The 20,497-nt window shown below is 36.7% G+C and overlaps 1 protein-coding gene across 1 annotated transcript in view; it reads left to right on the top strand.

The window, feature by feature from the left end:
* BCAS3 (BCAS3 microtubule associated cell migration factor) overlaps positions 1-20,497 on the top strand; it is a gene marked incomplete at its 5' end in the record, with an annotated part of 537,991 nt that overhangs the window by 188,877 nt on the left and 328,617 nt on the right. The window contains one exon of the mRNA XM_081805976.1: positions 18,087-18,351. Within this exon, the coding sequence (XP_081662102.1) occupies positions 18,087-18,351 (265 nt within the window). The remainder of the gene's footprint in view (positions 1-18,086; positions 18,352-20,497) is intronic.

Here is a 20,497-nt window from a genome sequence, read left to right as displayed (position 1 = left end):
AAGAAATAGAAAACCTGAACAGACCTATAACCGGTAAGGAAATTGAAGCAGTAATCAAAAATCTCCCAACAAACCAGAGCCCAGGGCCAAATGGCTTCCGAGGGGAATTCTACCAAACATTCAAAGAAGAATTAATACCTATTCTTCTGAAACTGTTCCAAAAAATAGAAATAGAAGGAAAACTTCCAAACTCATTTTATGAGGCCAGCATTACCTTGATCCCAAAATCAGCCGAAGACCCCCATCAAAAAGGAGAATTACAGACCAATATCCCTGATGAACATGGATGCAAAAATTCTCACCAAAATACTAGCCAATAGGATCCAACAGTACATTAAAAGGATTATTCACCACGACCAAGTGGGATTTACTCCTGGGCTGCAAGGTTGGTTCAACATCCACAAATCAATCAATGTGATACAATACATTAATAAAAGGAAGGACAAGAACCATATGATCCTCTCAATAGTTGCAGAAAAAGCATTTGACAAAGTACAGCATCCTTTCTTGATTAAACCTCTTCAGAGTATGGGGATAGAGAATACATATCTCAATATCATAAAAGCCATCTATGAGAAACCCACAGTGAATATCATACTCAATGGGGAAAAACTGAGAGCTTTCCCCCTAAGGTCAGGAACGTGGCAGGGATGTCCACTATCACCACTGCTATTCAACATAGTACTAGAAGTCCTAGCCACAGCAATCAGACAACAAAAAGAAATAAAAGGCATCCGAATCAACAAAGAAGAAGTCAAACTCTCACTCTTTGCAGATGATATGATACTTTATGTGGAAAACCCAAAAGACTCCACTGCAAAACTGCTAGAACTCATACAGGAATTCATTTTAAATTATGTAAATATCCCTTTTTTTCCCCCCAAAATTTGTAACACTTCTTTTATTTATATTTATCATTTGGTTAATAGAGTCCTATTTTATTCAGTGGGTTATATTCATTCAATAACTATTTATTTTAAAGCTCAGAATATCCCAGATTTGGCCAGTGGCACCTATCAACTTGACATCTGTGTCCTTTGACATATCTCCATTTCTCTTACAACGTCCTTCTGGCACAACGAAACTTGCTTATTCTTATTTTAGTTACCATTTGTATTTGTTTCTTTTGTATGGAAATTTCCAATTAGATGAACATTTTAGTGAAGATTCAGTATTTCACTGTGCTGCTGGCACATTTTATTTCTTTTTTAAAAAAATTTATTCATTTATTTGAGAGATAGGGGGGTGTTGGGGAAGAGCAGAGAGAGAGAGGGAGGGGGAAACTCAAGCAGACTCCATGCTGAGGCCAGAGCCTGACACGGGGCTGGATCTCTGGACCCTGAGATCACAACCTGAGCCAAAACCAAGAGTCAGATGCTTAACCAACCCTGCCACCCAGGCGCCCCCACATTTGATTTCTTAACTCTGTGTTTATAATACCTGTTCTGCCCTCACCAGTCACTGGTATGCTCTGCTTCAGCTCTAACTTCCTAGAATTTTAGTATTTTAAATATTTATACCTTTTTTCTTTTTTTTTTTTGCTTACACCTATTTTTTGGTAACTCATTTGCATTAGCATTATTTATCATTTAATTATCTATACATCCAACCTGGAAATAGAGATCATACTTAACCTTCTTGGTATCTGTCATCCTTTGAACAGTGCCCTGTGCATGGGCAAATGTTTGTAGGTATAAATATTTGCTGCTGCCAATGCTATGGCTATTTAACATGAAGGGAAATCAAATAGAAATTATTAAAATTATTTTGTTCTATGTCACACTCTGTAATTTAGGAGGTTGGGAATTTCTAAACACCAAATATTAAGATCGAAGGAAACTCAACTAATGACCATAAAATTAATTTCTGTAAGCTTCCACTGAAAATTATTTTGAAATAATATATAAAATGTAGCACTGATTATGAAATCTATATGGCATATGATCTATCTAACTGTCTTTGAGTACTTCAAAATCATGTCATTCTGGATTTTTCCAAAAACTCTGAGGGTACTTTAATCAGGCAAGGAAAAAAACTCAAGTATGTGGATCTAATTATGTTGAATTAAGTTGTTTTGTGATCTATGACTTGGGATATCCTCTGCATCTGACAGTAATTTTCCTCATAAGGCACATATGCAGTTAGAAAAATATTCCTAGTTTTCAACAGGAATATATATGTGTATATGTATGTGTGTGTGTATATATATATATAGTGAAACTATATATATATATATAGTATATATATATATATATATAGTGAAACCTTACAGTATTTTTCAGTATACTTCCATAATGTCTTACTCAAGCAGATACAAATCATTTTAGTACTTAACATGCTAATTTTAGTAATGGCCAACTTGCTTTGGAAACAGTTGCATATCAGATAAGTGTTACTTTTATCGGAATAGTCCTATAAAATGGTAAGATTATAGGTTTAATTCTCAATGGCAAAAGAATCTAGCTATTTAATATTATTAATGGTCAGTTCTAAAAACAGGTAATTTTAGTATGAGGATGTCCAGATATTGCCTACTTAGGTTTATACTGAAATTCAAATTTTACTGGACTCTCTGTATTTTTATTTGCTAAACCTCGCAATCCTACATATAGCCCTATGCTCTTGATTTTTGTCAATTCCCTTCCCCCCAAAAATGTTAGCTTTATTGAGATATAATTCTTAGAATATAAATTTCATTTTTTAAAAATGTGCATTTCAGTGTTTTTTTTTAGTATATTCACAGAGCTATGCAACCATCATCAGGATCTACTTTTAGAACATTTTTATAACAAACTTTTTGCCGATTAGCAGTCACTCCCCATTCCCCATCCCCAACTTCCATATATACTTGGATGCTGCCTAGTAACTCTATTACCAAGGATACATTTTCTACTTTCCTTAAGCTTTAATTTACTCATCGGTAAAATGCGGCCAAAGACTATTTCATAGGGTTTATTTTAGGAAATGTCAGAAATAATAGATGTAAACTGTGTCTTACTGTACTTAGTAAAAAAGCCAGCACAGTAAATGACAAAGAGTTAATACGAGGACCTCACTTTGGGTCACTGTAGAGTAAGAGGGAGCGGTTGGTGGAAAGAGGGTGGAGTAGGAGGTTGCTAAGCTCTCTTTGTCTTATGGATACAACTAGATAACACTCAAATCAGCATAAATAACCTAGAGTAAGAGGGACTGGATTTACCTGAAGCAATCAAAGAACAGTGTTTTTCTAGATATAATACATCAGGCCATGAAGGATGGTGATCCTTGAGAGATGGGAAACAAATGAGAAAAACCCTATGATTGCCCCAGCTTAACTGCCTTGACAGAGTTTCCAGCTTATTGTGCAGGAAGGGGGAGCCCAAGTGGAGCCGGATAGACTCCCTCTGTTGATGAGGTATTGCTAAGAGTACGATCATAGAGTTCTCAGGACACAGTGCTGGAGAGAGATCAGAGGAAATCTGAGGCCGTGGAAAGAACCATTGTCATATCAGAAAGAAGAAAGTAAAACTATATTTATTTAAAGATGATTGTGTAGAAAATCTAATGGATTCTACAAAAATAGTTAGAATAAGAGATCTTAATTAGGTTTCAGGGTATTAGATCAGTATATGGAAGTCAGTTGCACCTCTCTATATACTAAGAACAAACAATAGGTAATTGATAATTTAAAAAAGAGTTAAAGGTAAAAAATAGTGTGTAATATGTACTTATCATATGTAAGACATGTACCCTTAAAACTATAAAACATTGCTGAGAGTAAGGATGTAAATAAATGGAGAGTTAAACCATGTTTTGGGGTTGGAATGCTTAATATTGTTAGGATGTCCGTTCTCTCCAAATTGATCTGTATATTCAATGCAATCCCCATGAAATGCCCAGCAGGATAAAAAACAAACAAACAAACAAAGCCCTATACATAGGGCTTATAATGGCAAAATAACGCTGAAAAAGAAAAACAAATTTGGGGGGATATTACTACCTGATAGCAAGACTTACTAAAGCTACAGTGATCAACAAGGAACCCAGGAACATTCCTGTACATATGGACAATTGATTTTTGGCAAACGTGCAAAATGAGAAAGGCTAGTCTTTTCAACAATGGTGATGGACCACTTGGGTGTTTATGTGCAAAAAAAATGAGCATCAATCCATACCTCATCCCATATACAAAAATGAACTCAAACTGGATCGTAGATTTATGTGTGAAACCTACTGTTATAAAGCTTTTAGAAGAAAAAGGAGAAACCTTTTGTGACTTGGGTTGGACAGATTTCTCATGGATGACTCGAATAGCAAAATCCATGAAAATAAAACTGATAAATTAGAGTTCATTAAAACAAAACATATCTGCTCTTTGAGAAACACTGGTAATAGAATGAAAAGGCACAAACTGTCTTGTACCTACCACACCTTTTAAGGAATTCTCAAAAGTCAGTGAGTTGGAGGAACTGGATTTCTCATACATTGCTGTTGGGAATGTGAAATGGTACAGCCACTCTGGAAGATAGAAGTTTCTTAAAGTCTTAACATGCACTTAACCATACCACCCAGCAACCCCAGTCCTGGGCAGTCCACAACATGGAATTCACATTGTTCTGGATATCCACATTTGCTATGTATTTCTTTCCTATGGTTGTCATAACAAGTTACCATGAAACTGGGGGAGGGGTCAAAATAACAGAAATTGATTCTCCCACAATCCTGGAGACCAAAAGTCCAAAATTAAAGTGTTGGCAAGGCCACACTCCCTCTAGAACCTCTAAGCAGAATCTGTTCTTTGCCTTTTCCAGCTTCCAGTGGCTGTCAGCATTCCTTGCCTTATAGCCATCTCTATCACTCCAGCCATTGCCTCTGTGGTCACATTTCCTCCTCCTCTTCTCTGTGTCTTCTCTTCTGTGTGTTTTATAGGATATATGTGAATACATATCGTACTTACACCTGTAATCCAAGATAAACTCTCAAGATCTATAACTCAATCACATTTTGGTGTATAAGGTTATGGTCACTCTTTGGGTCTATAATATACTATATGCAGGTTCCAGGGATTAGGATTGGAATATGTCTTTTTTGAGCCACTGTTTACCTCACTACAGTCTGCCCTCTAATCCCTCAAATTCAGGATCATCCCATGTGCAAAATACATTTACCCCATACTAACATCCCTAAAAGTCTCAGTGCATGGCAGCGTATACTCTAAGTCTAAAATCTCTTGAAAATATCATTAGCCCGAAAGCTCCAATGTCATCACCTAAATCATCCAAATCAGGTATGATTGAGACTCTGTATATGATCCATCCTGGGGCCAAATTCGCCTTGATTGGTGTGGAAAGGGAGGATATAATGAAAATGAGGCAGAAAAATATATAGAAAGAAATAAAGAGGGAAAGCCCCCCAAATTTGTTGAAAGATGCAATTTAAATCTTCCCCAAAGACTAGCAAACACCAAACAGGACTGGATATGAGAAAACCCCAGTTTAAGAACATCATAGTCAACTTTCTGAAAAGCAAAGTAAAGAGCAAATCTTGAACATAGCCAGAGGAAAATAACCCCTTGTATACAGGGAAATACCATCTCAACAAACAAGTCACTTCTCATCAGGAACCATGGAAGTCTGAAGGCAGTGGAATAGCATGTTTAGAGGACTGAAAGAAAAAAATACAGATGATCAAAAATTCTCCGTCCAGCAATAGTATCATTCAAGAATGAAGGAGTGAGAAATAAGGCCAGTGCATTGACAATAAAAATTATGCTAAAGGGAAATGATACCAGAGTAAACTTGGATCTTGTAAAAGTAATGAAATATCTGAGAAATGATCAGTTTCTAATTGGAAAGGATGATTTTTCCTGTTTAAAAATTTTTTTAATTTAAATTCATTTAGCCAACATACAGTCCATCATTAGTTTCAGATGTAGAATTCAGTAATTCATCAGTTGCATAAAGCACCCAGTGCTCAACACATCACATGCCCTCCTTAATGCCTATCACCCAGTTGCTCCCCATTTTAAATTTATTTAAAAATATATAGGAATGTTAAAATTGTAATATTTATGTATAAGAAATTTTAATATTATTTTCTGGGGATTATATCAGGTGTACATGTAATATGTATGGTAAGTATAGCATAATGGACCTAGAGTGCTGAGGTGGAAGCAGATACATGGAACTATACTGTTTCAAGGTTTGACATGCTGTACCTAAAAAGACAATAATGCAGTTAACAAGGATTTCTAAAAAATGTTCAGTTAATTCAAATTAGGCAGACGAGGAGGAATAGAGGCACAAGAAACAGGATAAACAAAACCCAAATATTAAATGGTACATCAAAATTCAACCATAGTATAATAATTATATTAAATATTACTGTATTCTGCAAGCTGGTGCAGCCACTCTGGAAAACAGTATGGAGGTTCCTCACAAAGTTGAAAAATAGAGCTACCCTATGACCCAGCAATTGCATTACTGGGTATTCACCCCAAGGATACAAATGTAGTGATCCGAAGGGGCACCTGCACCCCAGTGTTTATAGCAGCAATGTCCACAATAACCAAACTATGGAAAGAACCTAGATGTCCATCAACAGATGAATGGATAAAGAAGATGTGGTATATATATACAATGGAATATTATGCAGCCATCAGAAAATGAAATCTTGCCATTTGCAATGGTGTGGATGGGACTAGAGGGCATTACGCTAAGTGAAATAAGTCAATCAGAGAAAGACAAGTACCATATGATCTCACTGATATGAGGAATTTGAGAAACAAGACAGAGGATCATAGGGGAGGGGAGGGAAAAATGAAACAAGACGAAACCAGAGAGGGAGACAAAACATTAAGAGACTCTTAATCTCAGGAAACAAACGGAGGGTTGCTGGAGTGGAAGGGGGTAGGAGGGATGGGGTGGCTGGGTGATGGACATTGGGGAGGGTATGTGCTATGGTGAGCACTGTGAATTGTGTAAGACTGATGAATCACAGACCTGTACCCCTGAAACAAATAATACATTATATGTTAATAAAATAAATTAAAAAATAAATAAATATTACTGTATTCTAGTCTAAAGGAATTACCTATTAGAGATTCACTTTGCATGTAGATACATTAATATGATGATAGTACAAGCATGTTAAAAGATATATCATGCAAATAATAAATACAATAATGTTGAAAATTCAGCCATATTAATATCAAGTAAAATAGGTTAAGACAGAGCCTATTTCTAGAGATCTTTCATAATGTCCAAGAGTCAAATTATCAGGAAGATTTAAAATATGTACACACCTAAAACTGAGTTTAACAATACTTTCTCAATATTTGATAGAACAAATAAGGTGAAAAAGGTCAAATATCTGAGAACCATATCAACCATTTTGTCTTAATAGGTAAGCAACTAATCTGTAGTATACTTACATATATACTGTATGTTATATATATACTATATTATATATAATAGTATATTATTTTATATATATTATAGTATAATATACTACACTGTATTATAACACACCTTCAGTATATTTATGCTTTTCAACTATGACATCATATGTGGTTATGAAACAGCGGATAATAGGTGGGATGTAAACCCCGGACAAACATTTATTATTGATGTAAAGTTGGGAATCACACTGCAGAGCAGGGCAGTACAGTCTTGATGAGCAGCTTGATTCTAGTCCTTCCCATCAGTGGATGGAATCTTACCTTGGGTGGGAGTGACCCAGATTGTTCAGTCACTAGCCGTGATTTGTCTGTGCAGCTCCTAGCCCTAAAAGAAGGGATGTCTGCAATCTGCCAGTATGTAGTCTTCCTCACGGCAAGCCACACTAGGTTTGGCTAGGCCATTGGCAGCTCCCAAAGTGTCAGCAGTACTGTTTAGAGCAGGGTCCGCAAACTTTTTTCTGTAAAGGGCTAGTAGTAAATATTTAAACTCTGCATTGTATATATTCTCTGTACTCACCTTTGCCATCACAGTACAAAAACATCATAGATGATACGTAAACCCACAGCTGTGGTGGCCCGTCAATTAAAACAGAAGTGACAGCTTTCCATTATTCTACTGTGCTGATCGGGCTTTACTTCATTTGTCCCAGCAGAGTTTTTGCTGGGGTTGTGCAGCTGCCGCAGGCTGGTGGACACCATCGGCCTTCATCTTAGCGAAGCCGTCAGGGAATCAGGCACAGGCGTTCAGAGGAAGTTCTGTGAACCAAGGGTCTGTTGAACCAGTGGTGTTGCTTTAGACAGTGGAGTAGCTGATAAAGTAGCTGTAAAGACAAGATGCTTCTAGGGCCAGGCTGGAACGTACTGTGAAACATACCATTTCTATTTGACTATCAAGCTCTGTTGGGCCCTCACCCACATGTTCACCGTCAAATTTGAGTTGACCCAACCCAGTGTTGGTCTGGAAAATCACAAGGCCTCCTGGGTCAGTTGTTCATTTACTGGAATTGAATAGCAGGTTAGGAGCCACCCTCTGAAAAAGGGAGTGTATTTGGTTGCTGGATCAGGCAGGTGGCGATGTTGTACTGGGCTAACACCTGAGTACTTCAGCAGCCATTAAGTCACTACCTTTTTCCTACTGGGATTCTATTGTTTCTATTGTATAACATGGGAAGGAACTGGAAGCCTGGAGGTGGTCTGTTGTGCGCTTTCCCCATTATCATTTCAGTCTGCATGGCAGAGGATATACCCTCTGACACTTAAAAGCATGTGAGTACAATCAGTTAAACCATTAATACCAGTTATACTTTATCAGGAGAAGCACAGCAGTAGTCCTCCTACCAGGTCACTTTAGCTTCTCTTCCCTACTGCAGACTTTGCTGACATGCCCTTCCAGGGTATTCTCCGCCCCATCCCCCACCAGGACGTGGACTACTTTTCCCTACAGGAGAACATGGACTCATGTATTTAATGTGCACATGTCCGTTGTTCTAGTAACAGCTGCCAGGCGGTCACATTATCCTCCGTCTTGTTGGCAGGGGAGGCTGGCCTGTCGATACTCGGAGGGCAACCAGAAGTGTTGGCCTTTCTCTCACTTGGCCAAGTGATTGTTCCCCAGGGTGGGTGCCACTTATTTCCCCATGGCCGGTAGTGCTACTTGCCAGCATCCAGTGAGTGTCCAGGCATTACCACCCCTTTGTTTTCTGCCCACACTCTCAACACTGCCAAGTTTCACCCGTGCAGCCTCTGGCATTTTGGTTACCCCCCATCCTTGTTACCCCTCAAGGTCAGATCACAGCAGGAGCCAGCCATATTAGCTTGCTGGTTCTGTGGTGTGTGTGAAGCATCATATTCACTTTATTTTTAGTTCAGATTTTTATTGAAATAATTGTAGATTCATATGGACTTGTAAGAAATAGTACTAAGAAATCTCGTGTACTCTTGATCCATTTTATCTCAGTGGGTAACATTTTGCAAAACTAGAGTATATCACAACCAGGATATTGACATTGGTACCATCCCCGATCTTTTTCAGATTTCACTAGATTTACTTATACTTGTTTGTGCATTTGTGTGTGTGGAAATGAGTGTGTATGTGTGTGTTTAGGTATACAGTTTAATCACCTGTGTAGGTGTGTGTGTCCATGAGGATACTGAACAGTTCCCTCACATTGCCCTTTTATAAGTAGACCTAACTCACACAGGTTGTTCACACATTCACCTGGACCATTTACAGTTTGGGGCTATAATGAATATGTTACGTGAACATCATTTTCACTTCTCTGGCGTAGATGCCCAACAGTGTAGTTGTTGGTTCAGATAGTAATTTCAGGCCACTTATTAGCATTAGCTCATTTTTTAAATTTTGGCACTTAGAAGAGTGTAAAACATGTAAGAAGCTTTCCATAAATATTTACTGACTAAATGAATGATTATGAAGAATTCATAGTGCGAGGGAGTGGGCAGATAGGCTAGAGGGTATGTGTGGATTATCCATCTTCAACACATTTCCATTCTAAGCAACTTATTCCCAAGCAAACTTTTATTGCCATTAACCTTGTCATGATAGTCAGAATTACAACATTTTAAATGGAAGTATCTATCGATTTTGAAGGATAAAATTTGTTGAAATGTTGTGTTGGGCATGTCTCTAGAACTCGTATGTTAATTCTTAAGCAAATAGCTTTTTTCACATATTTTCCTGTAAGTTTTCATTAAATATAACATCATCTGAGGGCTTGGACCTTGGCCAGTTAATTTTTGCTATATGGGACTTGTCTTTATGGCTTTGGTTGCCATTCTTACAGGCTTCTGAAATTATAATAGTCTTGGATTGTAGACTTTTTATCCAAGTACTGTCTGCTTTTGGGTTTTCTTTCCTTTTTTTTTTTTTTTAAAGAGAATTCTTAAAGAGAATTGGAGAGCAAATTGCTATTTGAATCATTAGGCATATGTTTGGCTACAGAAAGAAAATCACATTTAACGATGGTTTTAAAAAATCAGGGTTTATTTTTGTCACATTATAAGAAGGCTGTTGCTGGTTTGGTACAGTTGTTTGGCAATGTTTTTGTGACTTTTTTGTTCTTTTCCTTGTGATGGCTTTATATAATTGCCATTCTTGTGGGCATCATTTCTGAATTCAAGGCACTAAGATGGGGAGTATGGACAGCTCAGTGATGTTAATTTCTTATATCAGGAAGCGAATACTTTCCCAGAATCCTGCAGTAGCATCCTGCTTCTGTCTGACTGATCATAGCTGTGTCAACACTTCCTGTTGGAGAAGCTGGGCTAGCACATATGAAGCACCTGGTGTCAGGTGAGGGAGGGAAGGTTGGAGATGGGTGTTCGATTTGCCATCTACTAGTCATATCCATATATCCATCACTACAATCAATCTATACAACATTTTCATCATCCCAGAGAACTTCATACAGCTTTTTTCAATTTTCTGCCTCACTCTTACCCTAGGCAATCATTGATATTACTTTGTTTTTTTAAAAAAATATCTTTTTAGGGGCACCTGGGTGGCTCAGTTGGTTAAGCGACTGCCTTTGGCTCAGGTCATGATCCCAGGGTCCTGGGATTGAGCCCCGCATCGGGCTCCCTGCTCAGGGGGAAGCCTGCTTCTCCCTTTGACCCTCCCCCCTCTCATGTACTCTCTCTCATTCTCGCTCTCCCAAATAAATAAATAAATCTTTAAAAAAAAAAAATACAGACTGCTTAATTAAATGTTTTGCAAATTTCTATTAGGTTATATAGCTTATTGTTCATTAAATGGTTCCTGTATTGTTTGGAATATTGTTAACATCTCACACTTGTTTTTTATTATAATGATGTAAAATTTGGCTATCAGAAACCATTAGGCCTCTAGAAAGCTAATATATTTGTTCCTTAAAATATAATGTAGCTATATTACAATAATTCTAATTTATACAACTATTTTTTGACAAACTGAATTATCCTTAAGTATTTTGTTGATTTAATAATCCAAAACAACGATATTTGGAGTAACCAAATCCAATATAGCAGACATACACTCACAAAGAACAATTATGTCCATTTTATCAAAACCTAAAAAAACCCCACCCCAAATGTATATTTAATTCACAAAACAGGTTGAATTCAAATTACATATGACACAAGAGTATTTGAGCACCAGAATTAAGTGGTACCCCATTTAAGCATCTAAGATATAGAAATCAGCATTTTACAGGGCTCCAATTTATGCCACAAATTCACCACCAAAACCCAATTAACTAATAAAGGCGATAAAAGTATAGGGTTATTATTTTTTTCTTTTGAGAGGGAAAAAAAGGGAGGAGGCAGAGGGAGAGGAGAGGAAGAGGGAGAATCCCAAGCAGGCTCCACACCCAGCACAGAGCCAAATGCAGGACTCGATCTCACAATCCCAAGATCATGACCTCAGACGAAATCAAGAGTCTGTATTTTTTAAATTCATATCCCATTAGTTAAGAATCCTGACATTTGTATACTTAAAAGCTCTAAATTGATAACAGTGAGTGTCTAATGAGGAGTCCCATACTACTTCAGGTACTCTGCTTGATTTTTTTCTATCATTTTATGCCACACTTCTTTGCTGAATGGAGGGAAACTTAATAATAAGAACATCTGGTTATAGTGTTTCACATATTACCCCAACCCCAGATATGAAGTGAGCCAAGATGGGCACAGATAAAATGCTAGCTTAGCTTCTAAGCAGTTGCTTATCTTCTTTTGAGCCTAGAACAATAGAGACATCTCAGAGAACTAAAGGGCAGTTAAATGAAACTACAAACTATAAAAAGAGGTTATAGAACTTAACCTCTCAGTGAACTAACTAGTTTTTTCATTTTTTTAACAGCTTTATTGAGACATAATTCACATACATAAAGTTCACCCTTTTAAAGTGTACAATTTTGTGGTTTTTAGTATACAGACTTGTCTATCAATCACTATTTTATTTTATTCCAGAACATTTTCATCCCCCCAGAAAGAAACCTGGTTACCCATGAGCGGCTACTCCCCCTTCTATTCTCCCTGGCCCTCGGCAATTGTTAACCTATTTTCTGTCTCTATGGATCTGCTTATTTTGTCCATTTCATATAAATGGAATCAGATAACAGTAGCCTTTTCTGTCTGTCTTCTTTCATTTTACGTCGTGTTTTCAAAGTTCATTCATGTTTAGCATGTATCAGAACTTTATTGCTTTTTGTACCTGAATAATATTCCCTTGTATGTATAGACCACATTTTTTCCACTTACTAGTTGATAGACATTTGGGTTGTTTCCACTAAGGAAAGTGGAATACTGCTGTGAACATTAGTGTGTAGGTTTCTGTTTGAACATGTTTTCAGTTCTCTTGGGTATCTAAGGATGAAAGTCTATGTTTAGCTTTTAGAGGAATTCCAAGTGGCTGCACTGTTTTCTTTTTTCCCAGCAATGTATGAGGGTTCAAGTTTCTCTACATCCTCATCAACACTTATTTTATCTTTTTTTTATAACCATTCTTTTCAGTATGAAGTGGTATCTCATTGTGTTTTTTATTTACATTTCCCTAGTGACTAAAGATGTTGAGCATCTTTTCATGTGCTTTTTGGCCATTTCTATATCTTCTTTGGAAAAATATTCAATTTTTTTTTTTTGCTTATTTTTAATTGAATTATTTGTCTTTATGTTGTTGAGTTGAAAGACTTATTTAAGTATTTTACATGCTGGACCCTTATTCAGTCGTATTATTTGGAAATTTTTTCTCATAGTCTGTGGTTGTATTTTTATTTTTTTGATAGTATTCTTTGATGCAGGAAAGTTTTGAATTTTGAGTAAGTACAATTTATCTACTTTGTCTTTTGTTGCTTGTAGGGGTCTTAAGTGAGAGTCCAGTTAGGAGTCTAATGTAGTAACCTGTTGAAGTGATGATAGTGGTTTAGTCTATGTTGTTAGCAGTGAAAACAGAGATGTTTGAACAGAGTAGGGATGTATTTTTATGGTAATTATGATAATTACAGCAAACATCTTCGTTCAGTGCTTAAGTGATAGGCAGTGTTCTAAGTGCTTTACATGGTCATTCATTAAACCTAAAACCCCATGAGACTTGCATTATTGTTCCCATTTTGCAAATGAAGAACCATAAGGCAGAGAGTTGTTAACTAAAGTTTCTGTGGCTGTGTAGCTAGTGATATATTTCCTATTACATGCTACCTGTAGGGAAAGCCTGTAATCACATGTAAAGGCTTTAGACTTATAGTGCTGTTTCCATGTGTTTTCACGATCTTGTATAATATTGAAGTTTAATGATTATTTTATATTTCAAATTGGTTACTCTTATCCAGTGAAAAATATGTGTATGTGCATGCACATGTCTTTATGTATCTATATTTGTGTTTATGTGATATATATATATATACACACACATACATACACACATATATACTCATAAATATACACATAAGTATCTGTACATACCTGTCTATGCATTGAGACGTCCAGGATAATTTGAAATAGTTGTCTCTTGAGTTGTGGGGTTTATGTGTGTATGTGTGATTTTTTTTTTCAACTCAGATGACTTTCTCTAGTAGTTATGTATTAATGTTGAATTGAATACTGCTATATTCACCTTGAAGACAAAACAGAATGTCTGGCTTGCTGTTGAATTTAGAAAAGAACTATAATCTCATTGGTCTCATGTTCCTAACTAGTATCTTGCATGGATTCTTCTTATGGGGAAGGCTTTCTTTGTAGTTTTCCCTCTTTTTTACTGTGTGGTATCTTAAAAACCATAGGAATAATATTGACCTGAGAGTCTTACTGTGTTTTTGACTTTGACTTTAGATTTCCAAGGTCCTTTCTGCTTTGAAGTTTATGATGATTTGACAAGTTTACATTTACTACCATGGTGGTGGTATAAAACAGGTCAGCAAACTGTGGTCCATTGGCCATATGTGGCCCTCTGTCTGTTTTTGTACATCTTGTGAGCCAAGAATGGTTTTTATAAACATATAAAGCCTTGGGATCTATTTGATGATAATAATGCTAGCTTCGAACCCCAAATAAACAAAATATTATCTCCTATAAAAAAGATTCCATTCTTCTTATTTAGTAGACTTACATTACAAAAAATTCTATTCAGTAAAAATTTTGTCAAAATTTATTTTCTTATTATTCTAAGTACCTACATAGTATCCTTGGTTTTGCTTTCTTGCCTGCAAAGCCTAAAATTTTACTCTCTGGCCCCTTACTGAAAAAGTTTGCCGACCCTTGTTCTGGAAGAAACCTGTATTTGTCCCATGTTCACATTCATTCTCTGCTCCAACTTCATAGCAGTTTGAAATGCTAAGTCAGAGCCATATGGTCTATCTTTTGCTGTCCAGATCTGCTTGGATTGGGTCAGTTCCTGAGTTCAGGATATAGTAAATAATTCTTAAAAATCACAATTACCTAAATATGCTTGCTTCCTAAATTTGAGGGTAGGTATTTGGATAGTACTTTTTTGATACTTGTACTTGTTTAGTTTAAACTTCTGTTTCTAACAATTGCCTGATCTGTACTTGGTAAATGTTATTTGCCATGGTATCTGGTACTGTAGCACTAAACCAGAGATACACTTCCCAGGTAGCTTTCCTGTTTTGTGATGAGAAAATCTTTACTAGAAATATCACTCCAAAATTGAGGTCCAAAAATCATGCAGATGATGTCATCATTTTATTACTAGTTTGCCATTATATATAGTCTTTCTTGTCTTCAATAATGTAGGAAAAACCACCCAACTTGTTTGATAACACCAACAGTTATATCGTTGTGCATTTTTGAGTAGGTCAGTTGTTATCCTCTGTGTTATTTAAAGGATTAAACTCTCTCTGTCCCTTGACAGCTAATATCTTCTCTGTTCATTTAAGTATCCTGATGTGTCCTCCAGGTCATAGAGCAGAATCACTTCTCTAAGTAAGCACTGAGGTGGCATTCTGTCTTCCTGCCTTGATACTGATTGTTAGCACCACTTCATATCAGAAGTATTTTTAAAATGAAAGAAGGAAACTTCTTTTCACTGACAGACCAGGAAGCAGTCTTGATTATAAGTGTTTTGGAACAAGGTTTTAGATAACGTGATTTAGTTGCACTGTGGATGGGACATAAATTACTCCATAGGTCTACAGGTGTTTTTTCTTTATATATTTGATTCTGGCTTATGTTAATGCATTTGGTAGTATGATATTAAACTTGTCTGGAACTGTTTTTCTTTTCTCTTGCTTCTGCTATTTACCCCCCTTTTTTTTTTTGGCCCGCTCCTTCCCTTTCTCTTTTCCGTAAGTCAGTTCAGCTGGAAGGCAACTGACTATAGGCCAGCTACGGAGGTAAAACACTTGTGGACTGGCTTTTTATTCATAATTCTAGAATCCCTGGGAGTTAAATTTGTCAGCTTTCAGGAGATTCTTTAATTATAACATTAACGCGTCATGAGGGCTTATATCACAGTGATTGAAATGGACAGGCATGCAGTTGAATTTTGGGTTTATCCATGTAGTGATAATTTTGGTCTAGCAGTAGTCTAGCAATGAAGTATCTTTCTTGATCTATAAGACTATAGTTTCTTTTTTTTTTTTTTATTTCAAAGGTTCTGGGCTCTTTTAGAGACTTGTACTTTGATGTGTACTTATAGCTTTTGTTGGTGAAATATTTCTGAAATATCAGTCATGATTTTCATCTGAATTTAAGCTTATTTGAAGATCTAATGTATTGGAAAGTGTGGGCTTCTCTGACTGCTGAAGGAATTTTACTTAGCTCATATTATAATGATAGCTAATATGCCACGGATTCATATATATGGGTATATACATATATACATTTTCTTTTTTTAATTTATTGACGAGAAAGAGAGCGAGTGCATATGCACACAGAAGGAAGGGGCAGAGGGAGAGGCAGTGAAAATCCCAAGCCAGCATGGAGCCCCTCGTGTGGCTCGATTCCAGTACCCCAAGAGTGGGATGCTCAACCGACTGCGCCACCCAGGCGCCCCTACTTGACTTTCTTTTTTAAGGATAAAAGTAAATGGGGACATTTTTGTTCAAGTTGTTATCATTAGATTGATATCAAGATGAAAGTAGTAAATTAAGTTTGCTAATTTGAAAATAATGGAACTTCTGTATTCAACGCCTGTTAAGTGTCATACAAATTAGGGAACTAACTTTCCCTAAATCAAGTCTGTGGCCAACCACTTGTTGTAAATAAAGTTTTCTTTTGAACATAGTTGCACTCATTCATTTACATGTTTTCTATGGCTACTTTCATACTAGAAGGACAGAGTTGAGTAGTTACAGCAGAAAATAGAGACTGGATGGCCTGCAAAGTTTGCCAACCACTAGAGATATATGAGTTTTGTGTGTGTGGGGGGAGGGTGGGTAAGATTAGGGTGTTTTGATACCTTTTCTCTTCTGCATCCCACCTTTCTTCAGAGTCCTATATCCCTGACTACTGAAGGAACTTATTCATAATTTTCCTTCAGCTACCCTTATCCCACTGCAGATCCACTCCCCTACATTTCACTCCCAGAATCATCCTTCCCAAATTGAAATCTTGACTCCACTATTTCTTAAATAAAATCCAAATACCTCTTGCCCTGGCCTTTGCCAAGTCTGATGGTTTTTTTGGATATGCTGAACTACTTGCTCATCATTTCCATCTTCTATCTATGCATTTATATTTAATGTAGAATATCTGAATATATCTAAATTGGAGTGCCTTCTCTCCTTCTCTGTAAAGTATATCCTACATCAAAACTTATTTCCAGAATCCAGGCCCTTCCTACACCTCCAACTTCACCATCTCCTTTTTACCTCTCACAGAAACTTCATATATTTCTTCCTTTTTCTTAACCACTGTGCCTGGTACATAAGACAGTTATTTCACTTTGTATATATTACATTCTCACAAATTTCTTACATGTCTTTTTCTCCTGTTAGGCTGTGAGCCCAAAGATTCTTTCTTTCTTTCTTCTTCTTCTTTTTTTTTTTTTTAAATAAAAATCTTATGCACAGAAAAGAACAAGCAGATGTGTGCAGAGTTGTTACTTCAGACCCTGAGACCAAGTCTGGCTCCTTCCTCTAACTTTTCCCAAAGATTATTTCTTATTTACCTCTTTATTTCTAGTGCCTAGCATGGAACCTCATGAATATTTGTTTAGTGAAGGATTGGATTAATAACTTCACCTACAATGTATAATGTTTGTTTTTATTTTTACTATTTTATGTTTATTAGGAGGCAGATTAATTTAGAAAAATAAACCTGATTCATATAAATTTTTTGTAGCTTTATTAGGGTGAAACTGCCTAGGTCCTGATTTTTGACTTGGCACTCTGTGCTGCAAGGGACAGAATTCTCTGCTTCTAAAATGTATCAAATCCCTGATAGGGAGTTTTGATCAATATTCACCATGAAACTCATCTGTAGAATAAAATTTTTAATTTATAACTTGATATAAGGTAAATTTGCTAACAAGACAAGTAATTCTATTTACATCTGGTGATATGTGTGTGATACTAGATAAATCCAAATAGTTTCTTTTTTTTACCCCCTTTAAAAAAAAATTTAAATTCAATTAATTAACATATTAATCCAAATAGTTTCAGTCCTGTTTGTGTTTTTCCCTATCCATTTCTAGGTACAAGACATCTGCTTCAGCCATGACTGTCGCTGGGTTGTGGTTAGTACTCTCCGGGGTACTTCCCATGTTTTCCCCATCAACCCTTACGGTGGCCAGCCTTGTGTTCGAACACATATGTCCCCACGAGTTGTGAATCGTATGAGCCGTTTCCAGAAAAGTGCTGGGCTGGAAGAAATTGAACAAGAACTGACGTCTAAGCAAGGAGGTCGCTGTAGCCCTGTTCCAGGTCTATCAAGTAGCCCTTCTGGATCACCTCTGCATGGTAAACCTAATTTTTTCCTCTCTCCACTGACCCCTACCATCCTTCTCTTATTATCCTTACTTTTTGAGATATGGGATAAAATAATTAAAACATTTTTCCACCTCATCTGTTCATGCAAAGAAAAGATCTTAGGGTCATTCGAGAACATTTTTTTTTTTTTAAAGATTTTTATTTATTTTTTTGACAGAGAGAGAGACAGCAAGAGAGGGAACACAAGCAGGGGGAGCGGGAGAGGGAGAAGCAGGCTTCCTGCCAAGCAGGGAGCTTGATGCGGGGCTCGATCCCAGGACCCTGGGATCATGACCTGAGCCGAAGGCAGACGCTTAACAACTGAGCCACCCAGGCACCCCTCATTCGAGAACATTCTTAATTTATTAAGTCATTTAATAAACTGAAGCCAACATAGGAATGGTGATCTTTGCCATGCTAACTTTTTTAATATATAAGGCATACTTTGTGTCATATGTATGGAATATGAAGTTCAAGACTATTTTCATAAATTTATAGATTAAATCACATACCTATAGATTTTTTCCAGGAAACTCTGTCTTATCCAGAGTCGGTACTACAGTTCATTAAGAAATATTCATTGTTGGAGAGGAATAGTCATAAGTTGTGTATTTTAGAGCAGCATTTGCGTTTTATTTTTATTTTTTTTTAAGATTTTATATATTTATCTGACACAGAGAGAGAGAGAGAACATAAGCAGGGGGAGAGGGAGAGATAGAAACAGGCTCCCCGCTGAGCAGGGAACCCGATGCGGGGCTTGATCCCAGGACCCTGGGATCATGACCTGAGCTGAAAGCAGCTGCTTAACCGACTGAGCCACCCAGGCGCCCTTTGCATTTTATTTTAAAATACATCTTTTTGGGATTATGTTTGTGAAATTAATTCATGTTCTGTGTAGGTTTACTTCATTTATTTCCATTGCTCTTACATAGTCCATTGTACAAATATGCTTCTACTTATTTATTTAACTATCCTTTTTACTACTGATGTTGATATGTATTTGATGGGTTTCTGGTGTTGGGTTATTATATGTAGTGATGCATTGAACATTTTTGCACTTGTTTCTTGTTGCAAATGTGTACTCATTTTTTAATGGAAATGCTGGGAGTGTATGTGAATCTTGACCTTGGAAGATAATATCAGAATGGTTGTGTCATTTTATTTCCACTGGAATGACAAAAAATTATTTGTTTACATTAAATGACATTTTTTCTAAAGCATTGCAGGTTCTCCTTGACAGATGACCAATTTAGGTTTCTAAGAATAGGGAATTTTATAGAGAGAGATTATGGTAACTACAGAAATCACTTTTTGTTTATTCAGTTGATCTTAAATTTACATAACATAAAATTAACTATTTAGATGTTAACAATTCAGTGGCATTTAGTGCATTCACAATGAACCACCACTTCTAGTTAGTTGCAAAATGTTTTCCTCATCCAAGAAGAAAACCACGTGTTCTTTTTTTTTTTTTTTTAGGATTTATTTATTTATTTGAATGAGAGAGGGAGAGAGAGCACATGTGTGGTGGGGAGGGATAGAGGGAGAGAGAGAGAGAATCTGAAACAGATTCCGCATTGAATGCAGAGCCCGACACGGGGCTCAGTCTCACGACCCTGAGATCATGACCTGAGCTGAGACCAAGAGTTGGAGGCCTAACTGACTGTGCCACCCAGGTGCCCCAAAACCACATATTCTTTAAGCAGTTACTACCTATTCCTCTCCACCGAAGGCCCTAGCAACCACCAATCTGCTTTCCGTCTCTGTGGATTTACCTGTTCTGGATATTTCATATAACTGCAATCATACAATATATGACCTTTTGTTTCTGGCTTATATGATGTGGTATGTTTTTGAGGTCTGTCCACACTGTAGTATTTATCAGTACTTCATTCCTTTTTATGCCCGAGTAATATTCTACTGTATGTATATACCACAGTTTTTTTTTTTTATTCTTATGTTAATCCCCATACATTACATCATTAGTTTTAGATGAAGTGTTCCATGATTCATTGTTTGTGCATAACACCCAGTGCTCCATGCAGAATGTGCCCTCCTCAATACCCACCACCAGGCTAACCCATCCTCCCACCCCCCTCCCCTCTAGAACCCTGTTTGTTTTTCAGAGTCCATCGTC

This window comes from Leptonychotes weddellii, chromosome 15 (assembly GCF_054177405.1).
Source record: "Leptonychotes weddellii isolate Sample4059 chromosome 15, ASM5417740v2, whole genome shotgun sequence".
Classification (NCBI taxonomy): domain Eukaryota; kingdom Metazoa; phylum Chordata; class Mammalia; order Carnivora; family Phocidae; genus Leptonychotes; species Leptonychotes weddellii.
The sequence above is the reverse complement of the archived record's forward strand: the minus strand, read 5'-3'. Positions and strand labels throughout refer to the sequence as shown.